The sequence below is a fragment of the Trachemys scripta genome, chromosome 2, assembly GCF_013100865.1.
Source record: "Trachemys scripta elegans isolate TJP31775 chromosome 2, CAS_Tse_1.0, whole genome shotgun sequence".
Classification (NCBI taxonomy): Eukaryota; Metazoa; Chordata; order Testudines; family Emydidae; genus Trachemys; species Trachemys scripta.
In genome coordinates, this window is record NC_048299.1 from 72,765,420 (window position 1) to 72,793,165 (window position 27,746).

Consider the following 27,746-nt stretch of genomic DNA (forward strand, 5'->3'; position numbering starts at 1 on the left):
CCATATCCCTCTGTGACTCCCTCTTCTCCTCAGTCTCCCACCTCTCTACTCACTCCTTAAGGGGAATCCTCATTATCCCCCTCCACTTTCAGGGAGGATTTACAGGACTCTGTCCTTGGTCCTCCTGATCTTCCCCACCCCTACCTTACCTGTGGGTAAACTCATCCACAAACACAAATTCAACTACCATCTCTAGGTGGGTGAATCAGATCTCTACTCCAACCAAACAAATCTCAGCCAGGCTGTTTGATACCTTCCTCCTGACATCTACCACTCAGCTCAAGCTTTACAAAGCTAAAACAGAACTCTTTATTTTAATCCACTCCCCAACCCAAGCTTGATTACCATAGTATCTTGGCTGTCGCTTAAGTCAATAACCTGGGTATCATCTTGGACTCAGACCTCTCTCTAGGTTCTCACAACCAGGCTATAGCAAAGTTCTGCAAATTCTTTCTCTATAACAGGGGTCTGAAAGTCCTGGCCTGCAGGCCATCTGAAGCCTGAGAACCTCCCCATTGCGGCTGGCTGGCGGAGGAGAGACATAGGCAGACATGCTGCCGGCAATGTCTGCCGCAGGTGCTGCCCCCCACAACTCCCATTGGCCGAGGGAGAAGGACAGAGATATCATCACTAGTCGCCAGGCAGAGTCAGCCATGGAGGCAGCATCATTAGTTGCCGGGCAGAGTCAGCCATGGAGGCAGCATCACTTTTTTCCACAATGAATATAAACAAGTCAAAATACCCAACACAACTATCTGATGCACACCTTGAGCAGTTGAAACGTTCAGGATTGCAGCAGTTACTGAGGCCAAACATCAGCAAACTGACAGAACTGAAGCGTTGCCAGGTGTCTGGCTCTGGCAGGCGAAGAATTGTATAAATTTGTATGACAGTTTTATTATTTCTAAGAAATTTGAAAAAAAAATACAATATAAATGTTTTCTTTTCTGAACACCATCTTCAGTGACATTATTGGCTCACTGGGAGGATTTGAGGACTGGCACTGGCCCTAAGGTAAATTGAATTTGAGACCCCTGCTCTATAACATCTCTAGGATATGGCCTTTCCTATCCACCCACACCAGAAACTCTCATCCAGGTTCTCATCATCTCACATCTCAGTTACTACATCTTTTTCTCTGGCTTTGACAATTGCAGTCTTATCCCATTCACATACATTTGCATGCTGCTGCAAAAATCATTTCCCTAGCCCGTCACTTTGACCATGTTTCCCCTCTTTGCATCCCTCATGTGTCATATCAAATATGTAAGCTACAACATGTTTTCACTTTCAAAGCCCACCTCTCATTCAGTAAACAAAAATCAACTCCCACCTTCACTTGGCCCATCATATCAGCTTGTGCACTTGTTAAGTTTTCAGACAAGCACCTTCATGCTTTCTCCTATGCTGCCTCTCACTTTTGGGAGGTACATCCTGCAAACATTTGCCAAGCCATTTCATTGTTCTCCTTCAAATTTCACCTAAAAACCTCTCCTTCACTGTGATGCCTACAAAAAAAATTGACAATGGTTAGGCTGCTGGTGTGCTGTGACCACTGCCCATTATACTGATCAATGTTGTCTCAATGTTTCCTTGTACTTCTCTGTCTGTATCCATCTGTTGTCTCTTGCCTTATACTTAGATTGTAAGTTCTTTGGGGGCAGGGACCATCTTTTTGTTCTGTTTCAGAGTTACAGCCGTGTTAGTCTGTATCCGCAAAAAGAAGAACAGGAGTACTTGTGGCACCTTAGAGACTAACAAATTTATTAGAGCATAAGCTTTCGTGGACTACAGCCCACTTCTTCGGATGCATATAGAATGGAACATATATTGAGGAGATATATATACACACATACAGAGAGCATAAACAGGTGGGAGTTGTCTTACCAACTCTGAGAGGCCAATTAATTAAGAGAAAAAAAAAAACTTTTGAAGTGATTATCAAGCTAGGCCAGTACAGACAGTTTGATAATAGGTGTGAGAGTACTTACAAGGGGAGATAGAGTCAATGTCTGTAATGGCTCAGCCATTCCCAGTCCTTATTCAAACCGGAGTTGATTGTGTCTAGTTTGCATATCAATTCTAGCTCTGCAGTCACAAATCTGACATCAGGAATCAAAATACTCAAAAACCAGTGGGAGAACACTTTAACCTGTCTGGTCATTCAGTGACAGACCTGCGGGTGGCTATATTACAACAGAAAAACTTCAAAAACAGACTCCAAAGAGAGACTGCAGAGCTAGAATTGATATGCAAACTAGACACAATCAACTCCGGTTTGAATAAGGACTGGGAATGGCTGAGCCATTACAGACATTGACTCTATCTCCCCTTGTAAGTACTCTCACACCTATTATCAAACTGTCTGTACTGGCCTAGCTTGATAATCACTTCAAAAGTTTTTTTTTTTTCTCTTAATTAATTGGCCTCTCAGAGTTGGTAAGACAACTCCCACCTGTTTATGCTCTCTGTATGTGTGTATATATATCTCCTCAATATATGTTCCATTCTATATGCATCCGAAGAAGTGGGCTGTAGTCCACGAAAGCTTATGCTCTAATAAATTTGTTAGTCTCTAAGGTGCCACAAGTACTCCTGTTCTTCTTTTTTTGTTCTGTGTTTGTACAGAGCCTAGCCAAGTGGGGTCCTGATCCATGACTGGGACTCCGAGGCACCACACTACAAATAAGTATTAGGTGCTACCGAAACAGAAAAGAAATGACCCTTGCTGCAAGGAGCCGAACACACTAAAGCCATACAAGCAGAGGGGAGGACAAATGAGGAAACACAACATATGGAGAGAGAAAGCAAGCTGGAGACTGTCCCTATATTAGTTATATAAGGGCATATTAGGATAAACCACCCCACTTGGGCTGACTGTGGAATTTTAAAGCACATGCTGCTACCCTTTGAATGAAGGGCCTGCTCCAGTAAATGCTTATGCACTTCCATTTACATGCAAACATAGTTCTACCTAGAAGTCAATGGGACTGGCAAACATTAAATAATAGTGCCCATCTCTTACATTGTGCTTTTCATCAATAGGTCACACAACACATTACAAAAGAGATAGGTATCATTACCCTGCGTTTACAAATAGGGAAACAGACAGGGAGAGGTAAAGTGACTTACCCAGGGTCACCTAGCAGTCCAGCAGAGCCAGGACTAGAATCCAAGTCTCCTGAGTCCCAGTCCAATAAACTGGCTTCTAATTCATATATATAGTTACTTCTGAACCTAAGTAGCTGCAGGATGAGTGTCTAACTCCTGCAGCTAGCAGCTGTGGCAGATTCATTAAGCTCATTTGATGATCAGGCATTAGAAAAAAATAAAGAACCATATTCTCCCAGTGCAAGCTATGACAAACATGATTCCCTGTCCCCCAATAAATTGGGTATATAATTAATACATCAAGCAATTGCTCAGGAGATGGATTCACAGTGTGCTGGATCATTTATTTATTCCTTTGTATATTTCAAATTTGATGGCAGGTTCCTATATAGAATGACTCAGTGTTCTCTTTTTTCTTTTTTCCCCCCAGGGCGATGAATGGTTTTTCTTCCTTGCTTTTTGATAGAAAATCTTTTCTGGTAATTTGAACAAGACTGTCTCTCACTCTTCTTGGTATGTTGGACAGCGAAGTAGAAAAGATCTCTGTTTCAATCTCTTCTCTTATAGTTGGATGTGTAGTAGTAGGATTTTATGTTTGTATTTTGTATAATTTAGAATGAAGGATAAAGAATAATAAGATAATATAGCATGTATTCCTGTATGAGTTGACCATACCTGCTAGCCACCCATTTTGAATAGCAGAAAGGAGTGGTCTAATGTGCTATTGGTAGAGCTGCATCAGCCAGAATCTGCGTCTGTAATGATTTCAAGGCAATAACAGACATTTTAGGATCACCACTTTGTTGTAGGTTTAGCATTTTAAAATAAGTAAAAGAATGTAATGTTTGTTTTTCTTTTGCATTGCAACTTGATGTTCCTGTTCAAATGTTTTGTGTCAATCAATTGTGTTTTGGGTGTGAATGAGAAATACGTGTGTTAAAAGATAAGTGTGAAGGCCATCACGAAAGCAGATGTTCTAGGGAGGAACTGAAAACAAGGGCATTGATGGCAGCAGCACCAATTTAGTGCAGTAGTGAAGACAAGCCCTTAGAAGGAGGGGCCGATTGAGTAGAAGTAGGGGTGGTTGATCCCCCTTTTCTCCTGTTTGGCTCTTCTCTTGAATAATTCATGGAGCTTAGAGAAGAAGTGATGATGGTACTGGAATGGCCTGTAACTTTGAGCAGTTTGGGTTCTACTAAACTGCCTTTTCGTTGCAGGCATATAAATCCCCAATGACTGCAATGTTGCCCTGGAATCCTTGAGTGGGTGTAGAGAGGAGTCCGTATATTCACTGAAGAGCTTAGATCCGTCAAGCACCTCTATTGGAAGACCAGAGAACTTGAACATGAACTTGATCACAGCTGCGGCCATGTATCTGGAGGCTGTGTTGATGGCATCTAGGGCAGCTTGGAGGGAGCTTTTTGAGATTAACTGCCCATCCAAGATGGACTGAAATTGCTCTCTTTGGATTTGTGGGAGGTGGTAGATAAAATGTGTAAATTTTGAGTATGTGGTAAAGTTGTATTTTGCCATCAAGGCCTTATAGTTGGCAATACAAAATTGAAGAACAGCTGACACGTAGCTTGTTCTGCCCAGTAAATCCAGCCACTTGGATTCCTCGTTCATTGGAGGTCTAGATTGAGCCTGATGGCTTCTTTTGTTGGCTACCTTCATCACTAGGGAATTAGGGCTGGGGTGGGAAAAGAAGTCTTACATTCTTTTTAGTGGGATGTAGTACTTCTTGCCTGACTTTTTACAGGTCTGTAGAACTGGAGCTGGTGTTTGCCACAGGGTATGTGCAAGAGCTAGCAATGCCTCATTAACAGAACAATCTTTCCTTGTGGATTGATATTCAAAATATCCACCAAAGAGAGTTGTGTCTTGAAATTATTAGCACAGGAGGGCATTGGTGGTGTTACACCCTTTTCCGGGGATGAAGAGGACCTGACTGAAGGATATAAGATCTCCTTGGGCTGAAGTTCTTGTTTCTCTTGCGTATCATCTGGTACTGAAGAAGTGTGCAGTAATGGGAGATGGTCAGTTGGTATCCATGAATGGTACAGTACCAGTTGGTGTTGGTGGTCCTTTCTTATCCTGTAGAACTGATCACTGAAATGGCCCCAAGGGTCCCAGTAATCCCACTGAGGAGAATAGGGGAAAGGTCATACTATCTGGGCTACAATGTTTGGTAGGTCCCTTAGAGTCCTCATTTGAAAGACTCATGGGAGTTTGGTGGTACAGTACCAGGATGGATTTGTGTACAAAAATCTTCGAGTCTGATCCATCATCTCCTGAGCTAAGCTGGGGGAAGGAGGAAGAGGGGCGCTCAGGTATCATAGTCAGTACCAAAGATTAAAGACTTAGGTAAGTTTTAACTTGTAACTGTCTGGATGGTACTGGTGAGGGGGCTCTGATAGATCTCTGTAACAGTGCAGACTCAGGCTAATCAGAAATAAGATCCTCTAAAAACAAAAATCTAGCAGGCAGCAGAGGGTTTTGATGGCCTCAGGTTGAGGCTTGGGTCAGTACTGGAAGTGGAAATGTTGACTGGTGGGATGGCGACTGCTGCAGTGTCTTGTCTCACTTCAGAGAGGAGGGAAGAGACCAGTTCTGAGGCACATGGTAGCCTGTGTGTACCACAGTGCAGAGAGGGATCAGATGGTTCTGGTGAGATAGATGGCTCTGGTGACAGAGGGCTTGTTCATATGGGGCTTCTTACATGGTACCAACACCTGTACTATAGACTCAGTTGGAGCACTAATTCTCCTGAGTGAGTCTTATGGATTGACCTATGCCTTTTCTTCATTTCTCAGGTTTGGGAGATGTACTTTTTCTTTAAAGTCTGTCTCAGTGGGCCACAGACAAAGCTGAAACAGTGACCAAAGAGGCCTGCAACATTGAAGCCAACATACATGGGTGAGGGGGGAGGAAGTAGACCCTTCTGGAACATAAGCACATTTAATTAAATAGGAGTTTTAGTTTAGTCTGCTGGTCTTTTTTGGACCTGCCTTTGACCCTCTGACAGACTTTTCACCTTGAGGGGATGAGAGTCTCCCAAACAGTGCAGGCAATTAGAGTGCCCATCACTGTAGAGAAAAGACTTGTGGCAAGTCTAGCAGAGATTAAATCCTGAGGTTTTAGGCATAACAGACTGTGCTCCAGCACTAATAAAGGTCCAAGAATAGGAGCCACCAAGCCTCAGGAGCACAATCATGCTAAACTAAATACAGCAAAATAAACAACAAAATAGATAAAGGCTTTAGTGAGGTGAAAGGAGGAAGCTGAATATAGCTAACAGCAGAAGATGCTGTCTCGAGCCATCCGTGGTTGAGAAGGAATAAGCGGTGGCAAGCTTGTGCCTTCCTTTATCCCCTTATTCAGAGCATAAGGCATTGCTCTGTGCAGGCACAGGCCACGGATATTACTTTTCAGTCTCTGCTTTAGCATGCATTGGCACATGCACATACAGTATTTTGTGAGAGCACCCATAGGGACGTACTCAAAAGAAGAGTGGAGTAAGAATTAATACGGATACTTGCCTGTGGCTCAGACGTCATCCACAAGCAAAATTAGGAGCTGTCTCTGAACCATAGCTTGGGTCCAAAGCCCTCCTTAGGAAGATCTAGGATATCTGTCGGGTAAGTGTTGCTTGGAAATAAAGTGACCCTTTAGCTGATTCCCAGAATTTACAAGTAGCTTGTGAGACTTTCAGAAAAACATTGATGCACTAGCTAGTCCATTTGCCTGTTACTGCAGTATTATTCCTAGGAGGAATTTGATTGATAGAGTTTATGGTATACATTTGTAAATGCTTGTACTGTGCTTAAAGCAATGGAAAAGTACATTTTTTAAAGTGCTATTTAAAACTTTCTAAATTTTCTCTCTTCCACTAAAGATCCACTTTTTCCTATGAATCCTTCAAAGGGTCTAGTCCTCAACCTATACTCTCTCCGCATCTTTCTTTACCTAGTACATATTCTTGTCCGCTGGACTGGAGACTTTTCAGGGTTGGGATTGTGTTGTAGCATTATATAAATAATGGCTTTATTCATTCACTCTCACGTTTAGTTGACTTTCTCCTGTATTAGATCAGTTTCCCCATTTATTATAGACAAATTGGAAATAATTTTTTTATTACAGGTCTATAATGTATAGTTCCCTGCCCCATAGTTTTCTCCATTCTCCTCCCCCAATATGTTTTGATCTCTGCCTTAGAGTTGATGGGTTTGTTGTTTGTTTGTTTAAATTCATATTAAAACTATTCCAGAAAAAAAATGGTTTGGTTAAGATCAACATGGACCTTTTTGACAGCTGAAATTAGACTCGAGGAGACATTCTACTCCCATTAATAGAATGATAAAATAGATTACTCTGAGTGGCAATTGACAGTGTTTAATCCCAGTTAGAGGACAATAGCCTCCAGTCACCTTTCTTTTTTGTTATAGCTGCTTTATTTTGTTTATAGTTACAGGAGTTTTGTCATGATTTTATTGTATGTTTAAACAGATGGCTATTGTACAACAGATACAGTTCACAGTGATTTGGCAACAGCCACTTTAAAAAAACCAAGTGTTTAAACTATTTGTTTGCAATAGATTTTTGATGCATTTTTCCACAGAACACGGTCTTTATTTTCTCTAAAACATGAGGGCACAGCACACATCTTTCTACTGCCTTTTTTTTTGTAGCAGATTTGTCCTTGATAAAGGGAGGCTAAGGAATCCTTCAATGCGTATATTTCAAAAGCTTCAAATATGCAGAAATGAGGTTTTGTGTTTTTATGCACTTTAGTATTGAGACTCCACTATAATTTTTTTCTAAAATAAAGCCCAAAAATAAACTGTGTAATGGATGTTTATTGAAATCTTTTGAGACATTTGTCCAACTTCACAAAGGGCCTTTACTTTCATATCAGATATGATCAAATGAACAGAAGAGTTTAGAAACCAAAAGTGTCTTCCTTGCAAAAACAGTTTTGCAATTTAAACATGCTAAAATCTTAAGTTTCTGCCTTTTAATGCTAGTATGGTGTACCACTAGAATTTAGATAGGAAACACACTGGTGATCTCATCAGCAGGATAAGAGCTGTCATGCACATTTTAAATTACTATGTTAAAAAAATTACTGTACACATGTAAGCACAGTAGTGAATTGTTCAAGGAACAGCAATGCATCTGTGATTAGAAACCATTTCCTTCTTCATACATATTCTATACAGTTACTCCTCAGCAGTTCACATATTTGGTCAGGAGAGCTGAACCATTATTATTGGTTGCAAGGGCAACATTTTACCACTATTGTACTTTAGCTTTATTCTTGATCATATTATTCAAATGAGATCCCATGTTTAAAATAATTCAATAGATTTGTTTAGATAAGACAGCTAGTCTCAGATTTTTAGCATTGATAAGCAGCCAATATTTTAAAAAGTTCCCTGAAGAGCAAGCAAAAAAATCAAAGCTAACAAAGCAAAACATTCTAATATGTTAGTCTCAAGAAAATGAATTTTTTGGGAATCAGAAAAAAAATCTGTATCAAAAGTAGGAACTTAAACAGCAATATCAAGTATAATACCATACCCAGAATAAAAATTAGGAGAAAACATTAATATCCATAACACTTTTTAGCAGATTTCCAATTAGTAAATTAGGGAAATTGTGTACATTATACCCACAGTTGTAGTAAAAAAATTGTACACCTATTTAAGAAGTGTTAATAAAAATACTCAGGATAATCTTTGAAAGTTGTTCTAATCTCAGTATACCATGCGCTTCAGTGGGAGATTTCTCACATTATGTTTATGATCTCAAGTGTTTCTCAAATACTGTGTACTGAAAGCTGAAATAACCAATCAAATGCTAACTTTTGACACATGATTCCACAGAGTGCACTGAAAAATCATCAGTAGGATGCTTAGTATATCTAGTGGGCTTTTAAACTAAAGACTAAATCCCCGAAATCTGATGATCAAAGTTTTGCACGTAGGAACATTAGTACAATGCTGTATTGTATGAGTAGCAGACTCATATCTGTTTCTTCCAGAACTATCACGTTTTAGGGAAGCTTAAAGCTGGGCCATACTATTATTCACAGAAGGGTGAAAGATTAGAGGGAGGGACGTTTAAAGTACCTAGTCTTCAAGAGTGAAACACTAAATATTTTGATTAGCTAATATACATTGTAAGACAAGAAAATGCAATGACTATATTTATATCGGAATGCAGATAATACTTTATTAACTGATCACAGTTTTAATGTCTGATTTAAAACCATAACTAATTTGGGAAACAAAAAGGGGGGGGGGAGGAGAGATGTTAAGGCTGAGCCATATATACAGAAAAAAATCTGGATACTGATAATCTGTACATTTTTTATTAAGTTAACTTCTGCTTTTTTCTTTACACAAATAGTTTATTCAGTGTCTGAAGTTATCAAATTGGCCAATATTTTAAAGTCTTATGCTGGAATGAAAGTTTAGCCCAAGTTTTTGATGCAGTATAAAGTCTCAAATGAGATCAGACAGGTTTGCTGTCATATTCCACATGAAGTGTTGAATTTTGTTCAGGTTAGTTTATTGTTGGTGCACAAAATTATAACAAATGATTATCTTCTCTTCCAGCAAAACTAGTAGTTCTATGCCTCAAAGTTTAACCTGTATTAAATTCAACTGTAATAGGTTGGGAGATCAATATACATTAAGTGCCCATGCTACATATCATTTTCCAACTCTTTAAGCAGCCTTTAACATTATATGATTAAGTGGACATATGTGCCATTTTACACAATTACACCAACTTTTCAACAAAATCCAGGAATTGGTTAATTCTTTAAGTTGCACCATGAACAGTAGTCCTATATGGTGTGGTATAGTTTTCCATCTGTATTAGCTCCCTTTTGTAAAGCTGGGCAACACATGAAATCAAGACATCAACTGTTTGTCCTTCTCTGAAAAAGTGTTTCAGCTGTCTAGTTCCAGTCACTGAAGGAAGAGGCAGAGGCAAGTTTAAATTATCCCAGAAAACTGAATAAATTGCTTTATTTGGTGTCTTCAAGATGCTTCACCTTCTGTGGGGGATGTAGGTGTTGTGGGAGAGACCATTTCAGGTTTTCGTGAAATTCTATCCAATTCTGCCTGAACATCAGTCAAGACTGGCTTCTGGCCTGTACACAAAAAAAAAAAGCGCACAACAGTTGGTCATGCTTAAAAAATGAAAGGACTTATTTTCCCACAACTATGTTATTTCTTAAGAACATCCATTAAAAAAAAAAAAAAAAAAGAGTTAAGTTTTCCTGCTTTAATACAATACTAAAGAAGTTGTTTCATGCAATGTCACATTTACAAACTGCAGATACACTAGAGTAAAGATATAGTAAAACGGAGAACATATTTAGTTTGTAGCAATTTTAGACGTGTGGGTTACCCTACTGTTTGGCTAACAAGCCATTTTTACAATAGTTCTCTCAAGGTCTTGCACTGTATGTGGAAAGCAAATCCTATGAAATCCTAACATGAAATGTGTATCATTTTATCTCCTAAAATTTCTAGAAGGTATTGACCAATAAAGGTTGGGCTCACATTATCAGTATTATTCACACCACATATTAATATGTATTAAGCACACAACAATACACTGATTTATATTTCAAACAGTTATATGGCCAGAATTGGCCTATGTCTTTCTATACACCTATTCACTTATTCTAAGTACCCTTTAACACTTTGCAAAGCTGAAATCAACTTTAGCATTAGAAAATAATGAACTTGACTGATATTGATTTGATCTCTTGAGTATATTTCATAATGAACCAAAGTGCTCTCAAGTAACTGACTGTACAATTTACCAACAGAAAAAACAAACTCTCTTCACATTCCCAATCGCCTTATCTCCCTCGACATAGCCATGGGGGAAATAGGATTATTTTATCTATGTTTACATGAAAATTCTTATTTCAGGGACCACAGATCCATAATAGGTCTTAGTCGAATGAGCTTAAAAAGCAGACCAGACCTTTTCAGCTATTAAAGATCTGTGAAATTTCCTCCCCAAAAGAAGCCTATGACCAGTCTTTGCATATGAATCGGAATACACCCCCCACATGGATACTGCCCCCGTCTTCAAATACAGGCTGGAGATCCTTTGTGCCTCTATTCACCAGTTCTTCTTGATTGGGTTGATGACTCTGAATTCCCATCCACCCTCCCGAAGTGGGTATCACAAAGTTGTATTGTAATACATATGGATAAGATGGCAGAATTGCATATGCATACAGTAGAATTGAAGTCAGTGTGGCAATCCTCCTATTGACAGGTTTAGCTAGGCTCTCATTCTGTATTCAGCAATAAAGGTTTCTGCTGCAGCTTTTCTAAAGTAGTCATGAGGCAGCTGCAGTGATTAGATGGAGGATGTTCTGGCATATCTGCTGAGGGCCAGAGTATAAGACCAACAGCTGACAATTTATGCTGTAACCATCACGTACCTCCCACCCCGAAGATTCTGGCTCTGTGTAGTTCTTTAAGATGTATACCAGTAGAAGCAACACTTTGGGGTCTGTACTATTATCAGACATGTATGATAGTTAGAGGTAGGATCAGCATGTCTGTCGCTCTGTAACTTAAGACTGAGGAAAAATTTCTGTAACTATGATGTGCTCACCTTAACGAGGACAGAAGTATCACTCCATGGAAGAGAAAGCATCCCTAGGGAAGCTGGCTACACCAGATAATTCCTGATCAATATGGCCCCAGACTGGAGTCAGGAAGACCATGATGTCATGTAGATTTGCACTACAATACTTCGTAGTGAGGGTTGTGTGATCTAGATAGCCAATGTTCAGTGATCACTGAGGGATTTAAACAACTAGGATTCCCAAACTATGCAGAAGCTATTGATGAAATCTGTGCCCATTCTGAATTTTTCCCCTATACTCTCTGCAATCAGCCCAGGAAAGAGTATTTTCAGTTGTGATGCAGGCCTTAATGGATCTTCGAGGCAGGTTCACATGGTGGCCAGGCAAAGTACATAAAGCTCAGAATTTTTGAAAATCCTAGCATTCTGAGAACGGGAAGAGTAGGACTATTACAGCGGTACCTAGAAGTTCCAAGCAGGCGGACCTCCATTGTGTTAAGTGCTGTACAAACATAAAAAGAGCCCATGCTCCAAAAAGCTTAGAATCTTAAAGGACAACAGGTGTGTGAAAAGAATGAAAATGCAGTAGTAAGAGCCTGTTTAACACCACTGGGAGCAATTGTGTGTGCATGCTAGGTGTGTTACAGGCATGCTCAGGGCCGCCCAGAGGATTCAGGGGGCTGGGGCAAAGCAATTTTGGGGGCCCCTTCCATAAAAAAAAGTTGCAATATTATAGAATACTATATTCTTGTGGGGGCCCCTGCGGGCCCAGGGCAAATTGCCCCATTTGTGCCCCCCTCTGGACGGCCCTGGGCATGCTAAGTGGGGATGAATATAGCTAGCATGCTTCCTTTATTTTCTAACAACACAGGCTCATGCAGCCATTACCCAGAAGGGCCTTGTTGCTCTCTTCACCTTCCCTATAGAAGGGAGAAATCCAGGTGATGAGGAACAAAAGAGGACTCAATAGATAGGCATTCATATTACTTATCCTCATTATTCCCCTGCAGGAATTCAAGAGAGTCTCTGGGTCTGTATTTGTTCTCCCCACAAATGCTCTGATTCTAGCACACAAATTTTGGAAAGCAGCAGATAGAAGGAAGATTAAAAACCTCAGAGCTGCACAGTACTAAGGGCTAACAGATAGGGAACAGGATATTATTCATAAATTTCAGTTAGATATTAATACAATATGATTTCCCCCCCAAAAAGCTCAGAGGCTCACAATACACCCATAACACCCTCCCAATTAAGATCTACTATGATCTCATCTTGGCTTACCATTGTCAGCCTCTCAGATTTTACTATATCATTGAGCCATGGATAATGCTGTATACATTTAAGTTGTATTACTTATCTTGCCACATTTCTAACTGCATTTTAACAAATATTGCATGTTAGATTAAAGATATTCCTCGCACAAATGAAATTTCCAATGATGCTTTATGATTAATCATACCTGACTTTTTTGCTGATGGTGGTAAATTGCCACCACCACCTCCACTGCCCCCTCCTCCAGGGCTGCCACCGCCAACGCCAGGACCGCCTGGGGAACCGGTTTTTTTACTCAGCAAACTGTTGAAGAAGTTAGCTAGGACACCTTCGCTTGTGGCTCCAGCTACATCAAAAAAGTAGAAAGGTATTTCATATATGAAAAACAACATTTTCCAAATAAATGCTGACTACACAGTTGTTTGCAGTGTTGTAGTACTGGGTTTATCTCAGGATATGAGAAAGACAAAGGTGGGCGAGGTAATATCTTTTATTGAACCAACTTCTGTTGGTGGAAGGTACAAGGTTTCAAGCTTCACTGAGCTCTTCTTCAGGTTTGGAGAAGGAAACCAAAAGCATTCAAGCTAAACACGAGATGAGATAGATTGCTTGCAGCCTGTCTCAAATATTTATAAGACAATGGACAAAGTCCAGAAATCCATCCCAAACACATTGACAATCTCATTTTTATCCTCACCCATCATAACTTTATATTCAACAACACTTTGTCCAAACCATGTAAACAGCCATGCGTACTAAAATGCCTCCCCAGTATTCCAACCTCCTCATGGACCACCTCGAGGAAAATTTCTGTAAAAAAAGCATCATAAAACAATATACAATGATATTTTCATCCTCTGGACGGATGACCAAAAAATTCCCTCAAAGATTTCCACCATTACTTCAGCAACCATCACCCATCCATCAAACTCTCTCTAGGACATCCCCACACCAGCGTCAACTTCCTGGACACCACAATCAGCTTCAACAATGGATTCCTACCAACAACTATATACAACATATACACAGACCACCACATTTGCCCCTGCAAATCCAGCAACCAGCTTAGACACACCCAGAAATCTGGTATCTACAGCCAGGCACTTAGATACCAAACAATATGCTCTGAAGAGAAGATCTAGGATTCACATTTTAACGCACTTACCTTCACCACACAAGGATACGCCACTAGAGAAAAGTAGTTTGCATCATGGAACGGGCCACACAAATACCCCAGGAGAACCTGCTTCAATGCAGGAAAACAAGCCCACTGACTGAATACCCCTAATTGTCACTTATCCCACAATAGAACCCACGCCCTGTGGGATATCATACAGCAATTAAAAGCTATACTTGATGGGGACCACAGTCTGAAAGAAATATTTCCCAACCCTCACTTCTGGCCTTCAGATAACTCCCCAACCTCGCTAAGCTCACCAGAAGCAAGACAAGGACACACCAACTGAAAGCAGCATCAGAGACTGCCAAAACAACAGATGCAAAACCTGCAGCCATATCTCCACTACTACAATGATCAATATTCCCTTCAACACCATACCTTTCAAGATCCACGGCTTCTACACATGCCTGTCAACATACTGGAGCATTTGATGCCCTTGATACGGTACACCACAACTACATGGGTAAAACCAGACAATCGCTACATTCTCAAATGAATTCACACAGAAAAGTGATAAGACAAAAAACACTCTACTACCCATGAGCGAACACTTTTCATGAAATGATCACCCCATATCCGAGTTCTCATTTCTTGTCCTCAAAGGAACCTGTACAACACCTTCAAAAGATGGGCCTGGGAACTTAAATTCATTAATCTGCTGGACACTAAAAACCAAGGACTTAGAGACACTGGTTTTATGGCCCACTACAATAGTTGTAACACATCCTGCTGCCTACTAACCCTCCAATGTCCTACAACTTCAGCGGTTTTAATGGCCCACATCATTTTAAGTCAACTTTGGTGACCCCTTTATGCTTCATCTGTCTCACCTTGTATTTAGCTTGAACACTCTGGTTTCCTTCTCCATACCTAAAGAAGAGCTCTCTGAGGCCTGGTCTACACTAGACGTGATAAATCGATCCCCGATAGATCGATCACTACCCGCCGATCCAGCGGGTAGTGTAGATGTACCCTTAGGCTCAAAAGCTTGTCCCTTCCAGCAACAGAAGTTGGCCCAACAAAAGATATTACCTCACCCACCTTGTCTCTTACACATATTAGGTCAGAATAAACAAATACAAAAGTATTTCAAGTAAGCAGTCAAGAATAGCTCATTTATTCCCACATTTTCCCTGCACAAGAAATATACCTTTCATATTAGGATCAATTTTTTTTGAGCCAGTAGGGATGGGTGTGACACTGGCCACGTTGGACGTTACTGATCTGTTTGGCGTCCTAGGGGAGCCTCCAGGAACTCTTGGCGAGGCATCCTACACAAAAGTAGAAGATTGAATATTCAAACTATTTTGTGTACTCAACTTCCAGAAATAAACTATGTAATCTATTAATCTATACAAGCAGGCCTATTCAGTTACATTTTGCTATTTTTTCCACTTTTTTAAAAAAAGGTACATTTAATATTGATCATGTAATTCAATGGAATACTTGTTGCAAAAAATTAATCCGTTTTAAATGAGAAATCATGAAATGCTGTGAGATACACATTTTCCAGAAGTGAGTATGTATCATGCATTAGCAAAGCACTGAAAAGTTAACAGGAAAAAAACCCAACAGTATTGCAACTAAGAACTGCAGTCCAACAACTGGAGGCACTGCAGAGGGGGGGTATTTCACCCTGACGAGAGAGTATTAAAGCTCCGGTTGTTTGGGAAACTGCATTCACTAGTTCATGGAGAAGCTACACTAAGCTCTTCTTAGTATGAAGGCAAGTTGTGGCAAATATGGTGGAAAGAAGAATTTTTATTAAAAGCAAACTGCGTGGAAAACTTATTACTTCCATTGCCTCACAAAAGCAACTTAATAGGTCATATTACTGAGTAGTTGCTTGTCACTTGAAAAAAAGGTTACAGGAGTGGTCTTATAATTTTTTCTAAATTTGAACTTAAACAAGTAACAAGAGTTACATTGCTGAGCATTTTATATACTAGTTCCAGAAATTCATCTAAAATGTAGGTATACACATGTATCTACAAGTGTTCACACTTTGGAGTTAAATTTCATTCTGGGCTTAAGTATTTTTACAGCAATAAGAAAACTCTAGAAAAGCATTAAGAAAAAGCTTGTAGATCAGAAGTGCTCTTAGAAGTCAGCAATCTTCTCACCCAAACATGCTATTGTATTAATCAAAACTGAAGAATGCGCGATTTTCAGTTTTAGTATTTAAAATCTTTGTTACTAACCACTGGCCTTCCAGCTGCAGTAGGTGGCTGTTTCGCTAATAGAGACTGGAAAACAAAATATTTTAGACATTACTATTTGCATTTACTGTAACAAGCTCAAAAATAAATTTAATTGAACACCACATGTTTAAATGAAATTAATTGTCTAACATACAAATGCAAAGTAACTACCTGCTGCTTCATAAGAAACACTTGATCATCTTCTGCTACTATTTCTTTTTCATGCACAAACTGCAATATAAAAAAACCGTTTCAATATGGTTGTGACTGATGTCATTTAAAAACTAGAAGTTGTCTTTTTCTATTTACAGATTAATATGAAGAGGCACAAAAAATGCATGAAATGGACTCAAGACAACATGGTCTTCAACCTAAAGCTGTGCTGGTGCTTTACACATTTTCTAATTGTTAACACGATGCGAGTGACCATAAGGTAACTATCTTCACATGCTGCTAGCTGAATGTCTTTACCTCAGCATTTATTTTTAAAGCAAGAGACATTGTTTAAGTGTTTTATTTCATTAACATTTTAATTACAACATAGTTTAGACATGCTCTATGGAAGGCATTGTTACATACTTAGCACAAAAGTGTTCGGTTTACAGGGCACGATCATCAAGCGATGTAGTTCTCAGACTGTTCAAAGATCTTGAAAATTTAATTTATCCTGAAGAACCTCACAGTATGTCTGGGGACTATCTAGGTACAGATATACCACCACACTTTACCTTCCTCACCTTCCGAGAGCCTCAGAAACAACAAATTTATCCTCACAACCACCTTGTGATCTAGGAAAATATATGTTTTACAGAGGGAAAACAAAACAGATGTGACCTCAAGATCACATGACATTGATAGTAGAGCTGGAAACTGAACCCAGAAATCCTGAGTCCCAGTTCTATGCCTCAATCACAAGATCACCCTTCCTCAAAACAAATCCTCCGGCAGGCAAAAGGTGCCTTAAAGCAAATAAAATTTTTACTGAGAATCAGGCCTGAAGTCTATATACATGTAGAAACAGGTGAATTATTTTTTTTGAGCACCTGGTATATTACACTACTACTACATCTTGGCTTCTCCAGGATGGTGCAGATTATAGTGTCACTCTTCCCATTAAGTATTTGTAAGAGGCTCATGCAGTGGGAAGTCGCAGCATAATCCTAAAATATCAGCTTCATTAGGTGAGAGGTAGAAGTACTGGTCTTCAGTTCCCCTCTCCCCTTATTTGTCCTTTGCTTATGGCATCTCCTTGAACAATTGAGACAGAGGTATTTATAAAATGTACTAAGCACAGAAAGTTTGCTGTATATGTTGCACATCCAATATAGATTTATCTTCTTGTTTAATTCCTGACTTTATTTGTCTACTTTTGGTGTTAAATACTGTTTACAACCATGTGTTTCTACTACAGAATATAGGAAATAGGGAAAAGTTAAGATTTTTTTAATTCATAAGACATTTATAAAGGCATTTTAAATACTCAGGTTTGCTGAGAGTTAGTACATCCTGAATTTAACTCAGGAATCAATGCAATTTGGCTTTCCAAAAGAGCAGAAGTTACATGTAAGCATAGGCATCTTTAAAATGTTGTAGCTGCAGTGATAGAGGAAGACACTTTTAAATACAATGCTCCCATCAGAAGTCTGAATGGAAGCTCACAGTCAAAGATGTATCCAGTAATCTCTGAAGCCTTTCCAATTTTGATAAAATATGAAATTAAAACGGATTTCACATTCCTAATTGGATTTTCCTATTAGAAATTAGAAGCTAAGTCTGAAAGAAGTCAAGTTGCCTCAGTTTTGCTGTTAAATGTAGTAGCTGGCTTCCAGCTGCATTTATAGCTACAGCTCATAATAACTGAACAAAAAGAAATTTAAAGAGGAGTGAGAGAAAAGGTTAATAAACTTAACAAATTTTATCAACCTCTTAAATAGTGGGTGCAGGCATACCACATACGTATTTGAGATTATTTGAGGCTGTGATTTCTTAACACAGTTTCAGAAACACTGACACAATGGCAAAAAGGCACAAGAGGCGCCTACCTAAATTAGATGTTTTAATGTTGCATTTTATTACATTGTATATGGACCGTTCAATTTGCCTGTTTTTGAAAAAAAAAATCTGAGTTAGTAAACTATTTTGGGGGCATATTATAATGAAAATGTTGACCTATAATGTTTGGTCCCATTTGGAAACTAAAGATGTACCCGTATATCTTTTTTTTCCCCGCTGGAGATGGGACACTGGATGGGGAGGGTTCTGGATTACTACAGTGAATTCTTTCTCAGGTGTCTGCATGGTGGGGCTCGCCAACCAGCTTAGGGTCTAACTGAAGGAATTTTCCCCCAAGTCAGATTGACAGAGACCTGGGAGCTGGGGAGGGTTCGCCTTCCTCTGCAGCATGGGTCACGGGACACTTGCTGGTTTAAAGTAGAGTAAAGGGTTGATTCTCTGAAACTTTAAGTCTTTAAACCGTGATTTGAGGACTCCAGTAACTCAGCCAGATGTTAGGAGTCTATTACAGGAGTGGGCGGGTGAGGTTCTGTGGCCTGCAGTGTACAGGAGGTCAGACATGATGATCACAACGGTCCTTTCTGGCCTTAAAGTAAGAATCTGAATCTAAGCATAAGAGATTTATGTTTCTTTGAGTATGGCAGCAATCCTAATGGTTTAACAGCCATCGTTTGGCAAAGCAAAGCATCAAACTCCAGTGAAGATCTACAAAGGAAATGTAATGGAGGGATGTTAACAGGCCATTTTACTTTGAATGATCCCTAGAAATGTCTTATCTACTTATGCTAAAAAAAAACCGGTTACTCACCTTCTCGTAACTGTTGTTCTTCGAGATGTGTTGTTCATGTCCATTCTAATCAGGTGTGCGCGCGCATGGCAGCCAGAAGATTTTCCCCTTAGCAGTATCCGTTGGGTCGATCTGGGCACCCCCTGGAGTGGCGCCATCATGGTGCTCAGTATAGGGCCCTACCGACCTGCCACCCCCTCAGTTCCTACTTGCTGGCTACTCCGACAGAGGGGTACGTGGGTTGGTATTGGAATGGACATGAACACATATCTCGAAAAACAACAGTTACGAGAAGGTGAATAACCTTTTCTTCTTTGAGTGCCTGTTCATGTCAATTCCAATCAGGTGACTCCCAAGCCTAAATTCAGGAGGCGGGGTCGGAGCTGTCCACTGACTGGAGCACTGCTCTACTGAAGGCCGCATAATCTCTAGCCTGCTGAGTAATTGCATAATGTGCGGTGAAAGTACGTATGAAGAACCACGTCGCCGCTCTACGTATTTCCTGGGTCGGGACTTGTGCCAGGAACGCTGCTGAAGAAGCCTGCGCCCTAGTGGAGTGTGCTGTGGGCAGAGGGGCAGGCACCTCTGCCAGGTTATAGTATTCACGGATGCATGACGTGATCCACGAAGAAATTCGCTGGGAGGAGATAGGAAGACCCTTCATCCTGTCTGCCACGGCCACAAACAGTTGAATGGACTTCCTAAATTGTTTTGTTCTTTCAATGTAAAAGGCTAGCGCTCTGCAGACATCTTAGGAGCAAAGTCTCTGCTCTCTGCCTCTTAAGTATGGCTTAGGATGGAACACTGGGAGGAAGATGTCCTGGTTGATGTGAAACTGGGAAACAACCTTCGGGAGGAAAGCTGGATGTGGCCTGAGCTGAACCTTGTCCTTATAGCACATGGTGTAAGGGAGCTCTGATGTTAGGGCCTTGAGCTCAGACACCCTCTGGGTTGAGGTCATCACTATCAGAAACACCACCTTGTATGACAAGTAGAGCAGGGAACACATTGCCAGCGGTTCAAAGGGTGGACCCATCAATTTGGAAAGCACCAGATTGAGGTCCCAGGTCAGGGTCGGTTGCTGGACGTGCATATATAGCCTGTCGAGACCTTTCAGGAAACGGATGACCATAGGGCTGGCAAACACTGACCGGCCCTCTGAACCTGAATGGAAGGCAAAGATGGCGGCCAAATGAACTCTTACCGACAACATGGACAGTCCCTGCAGCTTGAGATGGAGAAGGTAGACCGGTATGAGTGGTATAGAGGCAAGCGTTGGGGATGAGTGATGCTGCGCCAACCAGAATGAGAATCTCTTCCACTTGGCAAAAGTAGGTAGCCCTGGTGGAGGGTTTCCTACTGTCAAGGAGGACTTGTTTAACCGGGTCCAAGCAGGAGAGCTCCATGGGGTTCAGCCATGGCGCTTCCACGCCGTGAGGTGCAACAACTCGAGGTTCGGGTGCTAGAGACAGTCGTGATCCTGAGTTATTAAGTCCGTGATGAGCGGCAAGGTAACTGGGGCTTCGAAGGACATCTCCAGGAGAGATGTGTACCAGTGTTGGTGGAGCCAGGCTAGCGTTATTAATATCACTGAAGTCTCTTCCCTCCGTATCTTGAGGAGCACCTTGTGAACAAGACGGCTGGTCGGGAACGTGTAGAGAAGATGGCCTCTCCATGGGAGGAGGAAAGTGTCCGCGATGCCGCCCAGTCTATGATTCAGGAAGGAGCAAAATTATTGGCACTTCTTGTTGCGTTGCCTGGCGAACAGATCCATCTGGGGAAAGCCCCACCGTTAGAAGATGGAGTTTGTGACATCCGGGCAGAGGGACCACCCGTAGCTGTGAAAAGACTTGCCTGCTGAGACGGTCCTCCAACTCGTTCTGTACTCCTGGGAGGTACGATGCTTGCAGGTGTATCAAATGAGCTAAAAAAAAGTCCCACACTGTGAGGGCTTCCTGGCACAGGGGAGAGGAGCGTGCGCCCCCATTTGTTGATATAGAACATTGCCGTGGTGTTGTCTGTCATGACTGATACACATCTTCCTGTCAAGTGGGCTCGGAAAGTCTGGCATGCCAGATGCACTGCTCTTTGACATTGATGCGGAGAGCAAGTTCCGCCTGAGACCAGAGGCCTTGTGTCCTGAGGTCTCCCAGTTGTGCTCCCCAGCCCAAGGGCTGATGCATCCATCACTAGCCAGAGGGACGGCTGAGGACTGGTGAAAGGGACCCTTGCACACACTACGTGTGGGTTGAGCCACCACTGGAGAGAGTCGAGGACCAGGCGAGGCAGAGTCATGACCCTATCTAAACTGTCCCAAGCCGGCCAATACACCGAGGCTAGCCATGATTGGAGAGGCCGGAGTCTGAGCCTGGCGTGTTGCACCACAGCCAGAAGAAGGGATTGGGATGGTGGTGTGAGGAAGCAATGGAGCTACCCCCGATCCTGCTGATGCCAACCATGCTGGAGGCAGTATGAAAGTGGCTGAGGCCACCGATGCCGCCCTGGAACATGACCCTTGGCTCCGCCCTTGGCCTTGGTGAAAGGCCCAGGGAGTCCAAAAGGGCCACTGTGCTGGGGGCTGCCACTGCGCAGGCCACGGTGCCGGGTAAGGGTGCCAGTCTCGTGATGACCTGGACTGTCTATTTGTGCTCCTATGAGATTGATAGGAGTCTGACTCAGAGGTCTCAGAAAAGGAGGACCACAGAGGAGCAGTTCTTCGAGGCGCCCAGAGTCTGCGCCAAGGGCTTGGGGATCGACTAGGCTACTGACCCTGTTCTGGCGCCGGGGAGCAATGCACCGGGGATGGAGACCACTGGGCCATCATTACAGGCTTTCCCCTGGATGGTCCTGGGGGAGCGACCGGTGTCATGAGCTGGAGCAGGTCCCGTGCTGCCTCAAACGCCTCCGGGGTCGATGGGAGGTGAAGTTGTCGGCTCGGCCTTGGCAAGCAAGAAGTGTCCGGACTCAACCGCCCTTCCATGGGGGCAGGAGTCAACACAACCATCTCTGGCAGTGAGGCCAAAGTAGTGTGGCCTGGGGCACTGCGTACTGATGAGGAGGTACTTGGCACCGGGTACAACAACCCGGGGTCGGACTGGGGCCAGAGTGCTGCTTCCATTAGTAGGATCTTCAGGCGCTGATCTCCATCTTTCAGTGTCCTGGGGCAAAACCCCCTGCAGATCTTACAGCGATCCTTTTTATGGTTCTCCCCCAAACACTTCAAACACAAAGTGTGAGGATCACTTCTGAGCATACACTTGCTGCAGACCGCACAGGCTTTGAAGCCAGGAGACCGAGGCATGTCCTAGTGCCGGGATAGTGCTGGAGGGGAAGCCCCTCCAAAGGAAACTTAAGTAAAGTACCTACTAACTACTTAACACTAACTACAGAACTAATGAAAACTATATACAGACTGCCAAATGCGCTTGTCATGACAAGAGCAAGTGAAAGTTCCAGCTAATTGTCACTGGCGGTAAGAAGGAACTGAGGGGGTGGTGGGTCGGTAGGGCCCTATATTGAGCGCCATGATGGTGCCACTCCAGTGGGCGCCCAGACTGACCTGACAGATACTGCTAGGGGAAAAATCTTCTGGCTACCGCACGCACACTTGATTGGAATTGATATGAACAAGCACTGAAAGAAGAACAATCTATTCCATCTTGTATTTAGCTGTGACACTCTTGGTATGTCTACACTGCAACTAGACACTTGCAGCTGGCCCAGGCTCAGAGGGCTCAGGCTGCGGGGCTGTTTACCTGCAGTGCAGACTTTCCTGCTCAGGCTGCAGCCCAAGCTCTGGGATCCTCCTATCTTGCAGGATCCTAGAGCCCAGAGGTCTCCACAGCCCAAGCCCTGAGAGCCAGAGTCAGCTGGCATGCGCCAGCCAGGGGTTTTTAATTGCAATGTAGACATTACTTCAGAGTAAGGAATGAAGAGGTCTGAATAAGTTCAAAAGCTTGTCTCTCTCACCAGCAGGAGTTGGTCCAATAAAAGATATTACCTCACCCACTGTCTCACTAACTGAGAAACAACTAAATCAAGAAGTTTTCTATTTACATCTTCAGTGTTTCTATAATGTGGATCTTAAATCAATGAGCCAGGGATGCGTTAGCATTTGGAGCAGACTGCCATTACAGATTATACTTTTGGGGAGAAGGGAAGACACCAGCTACTCTGACTCATTACTGAGTTTATAATTTGAGATTAGGAGGTCAGTAACTGACACCTAGGGCACTGCAGCCTGATTTAGTTTGGTTCCAGACTCCTCAATGGCTAAATGATTTTGCCTCCTGTATCTTTTTCTATTGGTGAAGAGAACAGAAGGGTTTTTGATAGCTATTTTACCAGGTAATCCTAGACATTTTAAGAGGCTTTCTTGTAAGAATGAAAATGTAGGGGGGGGGGGCTTTAGGTTGTGTTTCTGAATTTTCATCAAGTTTTCCTTTCTTCTGAAGAAAGTTCTATAGAGAATAATGGCAACAGGGAGAAGAGGGGTGGAAAAAGATCTACAAATGTATTTCTTTGTTGGATGAAATAAATAAACCCTTTAAGTAGTGGAGAAGAAACACTGATGATTGATGAGAGCAAACAGCAGGCCTGTATTCTCTTTTTAGAGAGCTAGAATTAAGAAATCTGCATACACAAGGCTCAGTTTATCTTAACTATGTCAGAACCTAGGACATAGATCCTATCTGGAAGGCTGTTCCTTCATTTTCACCGCATCCACTACCCAGAGGATTGTCTACAGATCCAGTTCAAGTCACCTCCATGAAGGTAGAGGCATAAGAATACAACCTATCATGAACAGTTTGAGTTAGATGTTTATGCCTCTTCCAAAGCTGCTGTTGGAACCAGCACCTGCTCAGATTGAGCAAAATAAGCCAGATATTGAGGGGAGTAGTGTGCTATATATAGCAATACCCATCTGTTTCTTCCTCTCCATGTTGGACAGCAACTAACAACAACAACATAAACAGTAAGTAATGAGAGCTAGTTTCTGGTGGCTTTCAAGAGGAAGCAAAAAGCAAACTGGAGAACTCACATAAGGAAGGTAACCAGAAAATAAAACAAAAGTCTTGTGGTTAATAGGCATGGGGTAGCCAACCAAGGGAAGGGAGAAATGCTCTAAAGTATGGAACCCAAGTTGCAATGTGTGTTATATTCCTACAGGTTAACAAAATAGGTTTTCTTTGAAACATACTGAAATCAAATTACCTTTCTGACAGGTGGTTTTGTTATGATATCTTCAAAACTGTCATCTGCTTTTAGTGTCTGAAAGTTTTCATGTAATATTCCTATCTTCTTGTCATTATCCCATCCTGCAGGACTTAAGGTAAACAAATACAGACATTGATCTTAAAATTTAAATACTCACTTGGTTGTTCCCTAATACCCAATATCAACCTGTGGATAAAGATTACCATTGTTGAAAGCCAAAACAAAAGTTTTAATTACTCCCTTCCTCTACATCAGCTAGTCAGTGATTAGCAGTGTCAGCTGTATGAAGTATTTTTATTTTGCTCAGTGTAACATATTGGAGAAGTGATTTTCTCCTGGTGGAACATTCCACTTAAAAAATTGGCTTGATACTTCCTCTCTCTCAAAACAACAGTGACTGCTCACCAACAGTCTTAACCCATTAAGTAACAATCCAGAAAAACCCAAACCTGTTCTTACGGTGACTTTGTAACACTTAACACAGAAATTTAGTAAATGTTAATGTTGAAACAAAATGGAAATAGCTTTATAGAACCACTACTACTTATACACACTATACTGTGTAGATACAAATGTATACATGCATGAATATTTAATAATAAAGAAACTTACATAAATACTGCATCTTTTTCCACAACAGCAGCAGATACATTGAAAGGAAATCCATACAATTTCTGGACAATATATCTATACACTAAATCGATATTTTTGTTTTCCTTTACTGAAGTGTAAATAAGTGCTGCACCATCTGAACACATTTGTTAAAAGAAAAATCAGGAGTTTTATTAGCGCAAGCTAACAATTAAGTTTACAACTAATCTTTTTAGAACACTGCTCCCTGTTTCCAAAAGCCAACTTTGTAACTGCTGGAACTATTCAAAGAAAATTTCTATTTGAAACTAACCTTAATTGTATAAACTCATTTAATGACCGAAAAAGCCAAATAAATACCTCTACTCAGTGAGTCAGTTGTATGTTGTAAGCTTTTATAGCAACAACAGGCTCTTCCCACTCCCCAAAGAAAAGCCCACAATGCTAACACAACATTAATGGTAAACTATCAAAGTTGGTCATCTCAAAAGTATCAAAAGTAAACGAACCTGCAGTTATTGCCAAAGACCTCTTAAATCCTCCTATAATTTCTGTTTAAAGTAAAGGAGCAGAGTTGTACCATATAAAATGAAGGTATATGTTTCCCTATAAGGGGTGAGTATAATGCCAACACAGATGTGCATAGTTAGTTGATGTGCCTGAAACTATCTGCCAACACCAATATGACCCTAAGATGGTATTGCTCTTTCAGAGTCTTTAAAGTTTTTAATTATGACATTTCTCTAAATAGCTATATATCAGTCTTTAAATTATGCAACAAATATTAAGAAAAATGTTTAACACTTACAGTGCTTTGTATTTTCGAAGTGCTCTACAGCATCATGAAATATTACTGGAAGTATGTGGGACTCTTTAAGAGGGTCTGGCAAACTTAAAACAATTGAAACTTGGATATTAGAAGCTGAACGTCTCCAAAAAAGGTAAAGGGTACATCTCAGTATGTGTAGTTCAACTTATAACTTTCCTTTTTCATAATGATTGGGAAGATATCCAGTGGGATTTCTAATACCTATTAGATAGATTTATATCCTATATTTAAAAAACCTCAAGTTGTACACATAGGAGCTAATTTAAGTAACAGTATACTATCACTTAATATCCTCCCTCCCACCTTTTTGGTTATACCCATTTGCATTGTACTGGGTGTCAATTCTGCAATTTGGTCTGCTGGCATAGATCCCAACTGGAGGATGGGGGTCTTAAATTATAAACAGTTTGGGGCAGGCATTGTGCCAATCCTGACTGGCGCCTCAAGTTCTTGAACTATAGTTTATCCACAAATGCTATCTTCTCTATGGTCTTGTCTACACTCCCTTTCTTAACATCGCCCTTCACTGCAGCTCCAATGCTGGTAAAATAGTGTGGACAAGCTGCTGGAATTTTAAATGTCCTCTGAATCTGCTCTTTGCAAGGTTAGATGACTAAGGGTAAAATGGTGTATAGTACAATTGAACTTCAGAGTTACGAACACCTCGGGAATGGAGGTTGTTCGTAACTCTGAAAAAAACATTATGGTTGTTCTTTCAAAAGTTTACAAATGAACATTGACTTAATACAGCTTTGAAACTTTACTATGAAGAAAAATACTGCTTTCCCTGCATTTTTTTAGTTTACATTTAGCACAGTACTGTATTTACATTTTTTGAGGGGGAGGGGGTCTCTGCTGCTGCCTGATAGCATACTTCTTGTTCCAAAGGAGGTGTGTGGTTGACTGGTCAGTTTGTAACTCTGAGGTTCTACTGTAATGTTCCCATTTGTGTTAGAACAATTTTGGGAACTTAAGAAAAACGCTGACAGTCAGCTTGAGCATGAGCTCTATATCCACATACCTCTAAGGTAGGCAAAGCCAGCTTATACCTCCACGTAAAGTTATGCATTTTCCTACATCTTTAATATTTAAAAAGTCTTGGAGAACTATTCAGTATTGCAAAAGACTGGTCCAATAGTCAGGCCAAAATGATTACATGCCTTATAATCAAGTGTACTTGAAGTATACTCAAATGTAAATTGAAGTGAGAATTATCTTGCTGTTGGTAGGCTATTTCAGGGAAAATCTTAAACTCAGTTTTAGGGCAACTATTCAGCATTTTATTATGAAAAGGTTGGTGAAGGAAAAATCTAGGAAACCATGGACAAGAAGGTATGCTGGACTTCTCTTCCCGATACCCCCGTGTTAGAAAAAAACACACACACACAAAAATCCACAACACTTGACAGTATAAAGAAGGTTAAACCTGACATGGCCCAGCGTAACAGAATCTTCCCTAGGGACCTCGGTTCAGTTAAGCCAGTCACTCAGTGGTGGACTCAGGCTAGTTCCTAGAATAGTTGTGTTCAAGCCATACAAGTTTGTCACATCTTATAAGGATTACAGATATGTCATTATTACACATTTCAAACTTGAAAGGATACATTGTAAACAAAACCGTCGGATATGTGACTGAATGAAGTCAAAGTGTTCATCTCTGTAGTCATGTTCTTTTTCCAGGACACTAATGGCATCACACTGTCAAGTTAAAAAACAGACAAACAAGCAATATTGCATGTTCAGCATCTTTTAAAAATAGCAACATTGTTACTCCTCCAGTTAACAGATGGGAAAAGAAAGAAAAAATCATCAAGACATTTAACCACCTAAATGGAACAAATTAAGGAACACATTTTTGAACCTATAGCTGACACAGGCAGTATTATAACAGCACTAAAGGCAGGGAGTTACAACTGG

At 41.1% G+C, this 27,746-nt stretch overlaps 1 protein-coding gene and 1 long non-coding RNA gene across 4 annotated transcripts in view; one reads left to right on the top strand and one right to left on the bottom strand.

The window, feature by feature from the left end:
* Positions 1-7,949: 7,949 nt before the first annotated feature.
* DYNC1LI1 (dynein cytoplasmic 1 light intermediate chain 1) overlaps positions 7,950-27,746 on the bottom strand; it is a 56,344-nt gene continuing 36,547 nt past the window's right edge. Inside the window, exons 6-13 of one of the 2 annotated variants that reach the window (XM_034760849.1) lie at positions 27,434-27,527; positions 25,022-25,157; positions 24,407-24,518; positions 16,564-16,623; positions 16,393-16,437; positions 15,342-15,462; positions 13,199-13,357; positions 7,950-10,273 (exon numbers count right to left, since the gene is read on the bottom strand). In XM_034760849.1, coding sequence (XP_034616740.1) covers positions 10,161-10,273; positions 13,199-13,357; positions 15,342-15,462; positions 16,393-16,437; positions 16,564-16,623; positions 24,407-24,518; positions 25,022-25,157; positions 27,434-27,527 — 840 coding nt within the window. In that variant the 3' untranslated portion in view covers positions 7,950-10,160. Of the gene's footprint in view, positions 10,274-12,597; positions 12,660-13,198; positions 13,358-15,341; positions 15,463-16,392; positions 16,438-16,563; positions 16,624-24,406; positions 24,519-25,021; positions 25,158-27,433; positions 27,528-27,746 lie in introns of those variants that run through there. The other variant, XM_034760850.1, reaches the window with a different exon arrangement.
* The window catches only part of LOC117872421, a 40,331-nt gene continuing 25,875 nt past the window's right edge, over positions 13,291-27,746 (top strand). Inside the window, exons 1-3 of one of the 2 annotated variants that reach the window (XR_004644482.1) lie at positions 13,291-13,378; positions 16,704-16,825; positions 25,829-26,012. This is a non-coding gene — a long non-coding RNA (uncharacterized LOC117872421). Of the gene's footprint in view, positions 13,379-16,703; positions 16,826-25,828; positions 26,013-27,746 lie in introns of those variants that run through there. The other variant, XR_004644483.1, reaches the window with a different exon arrangement.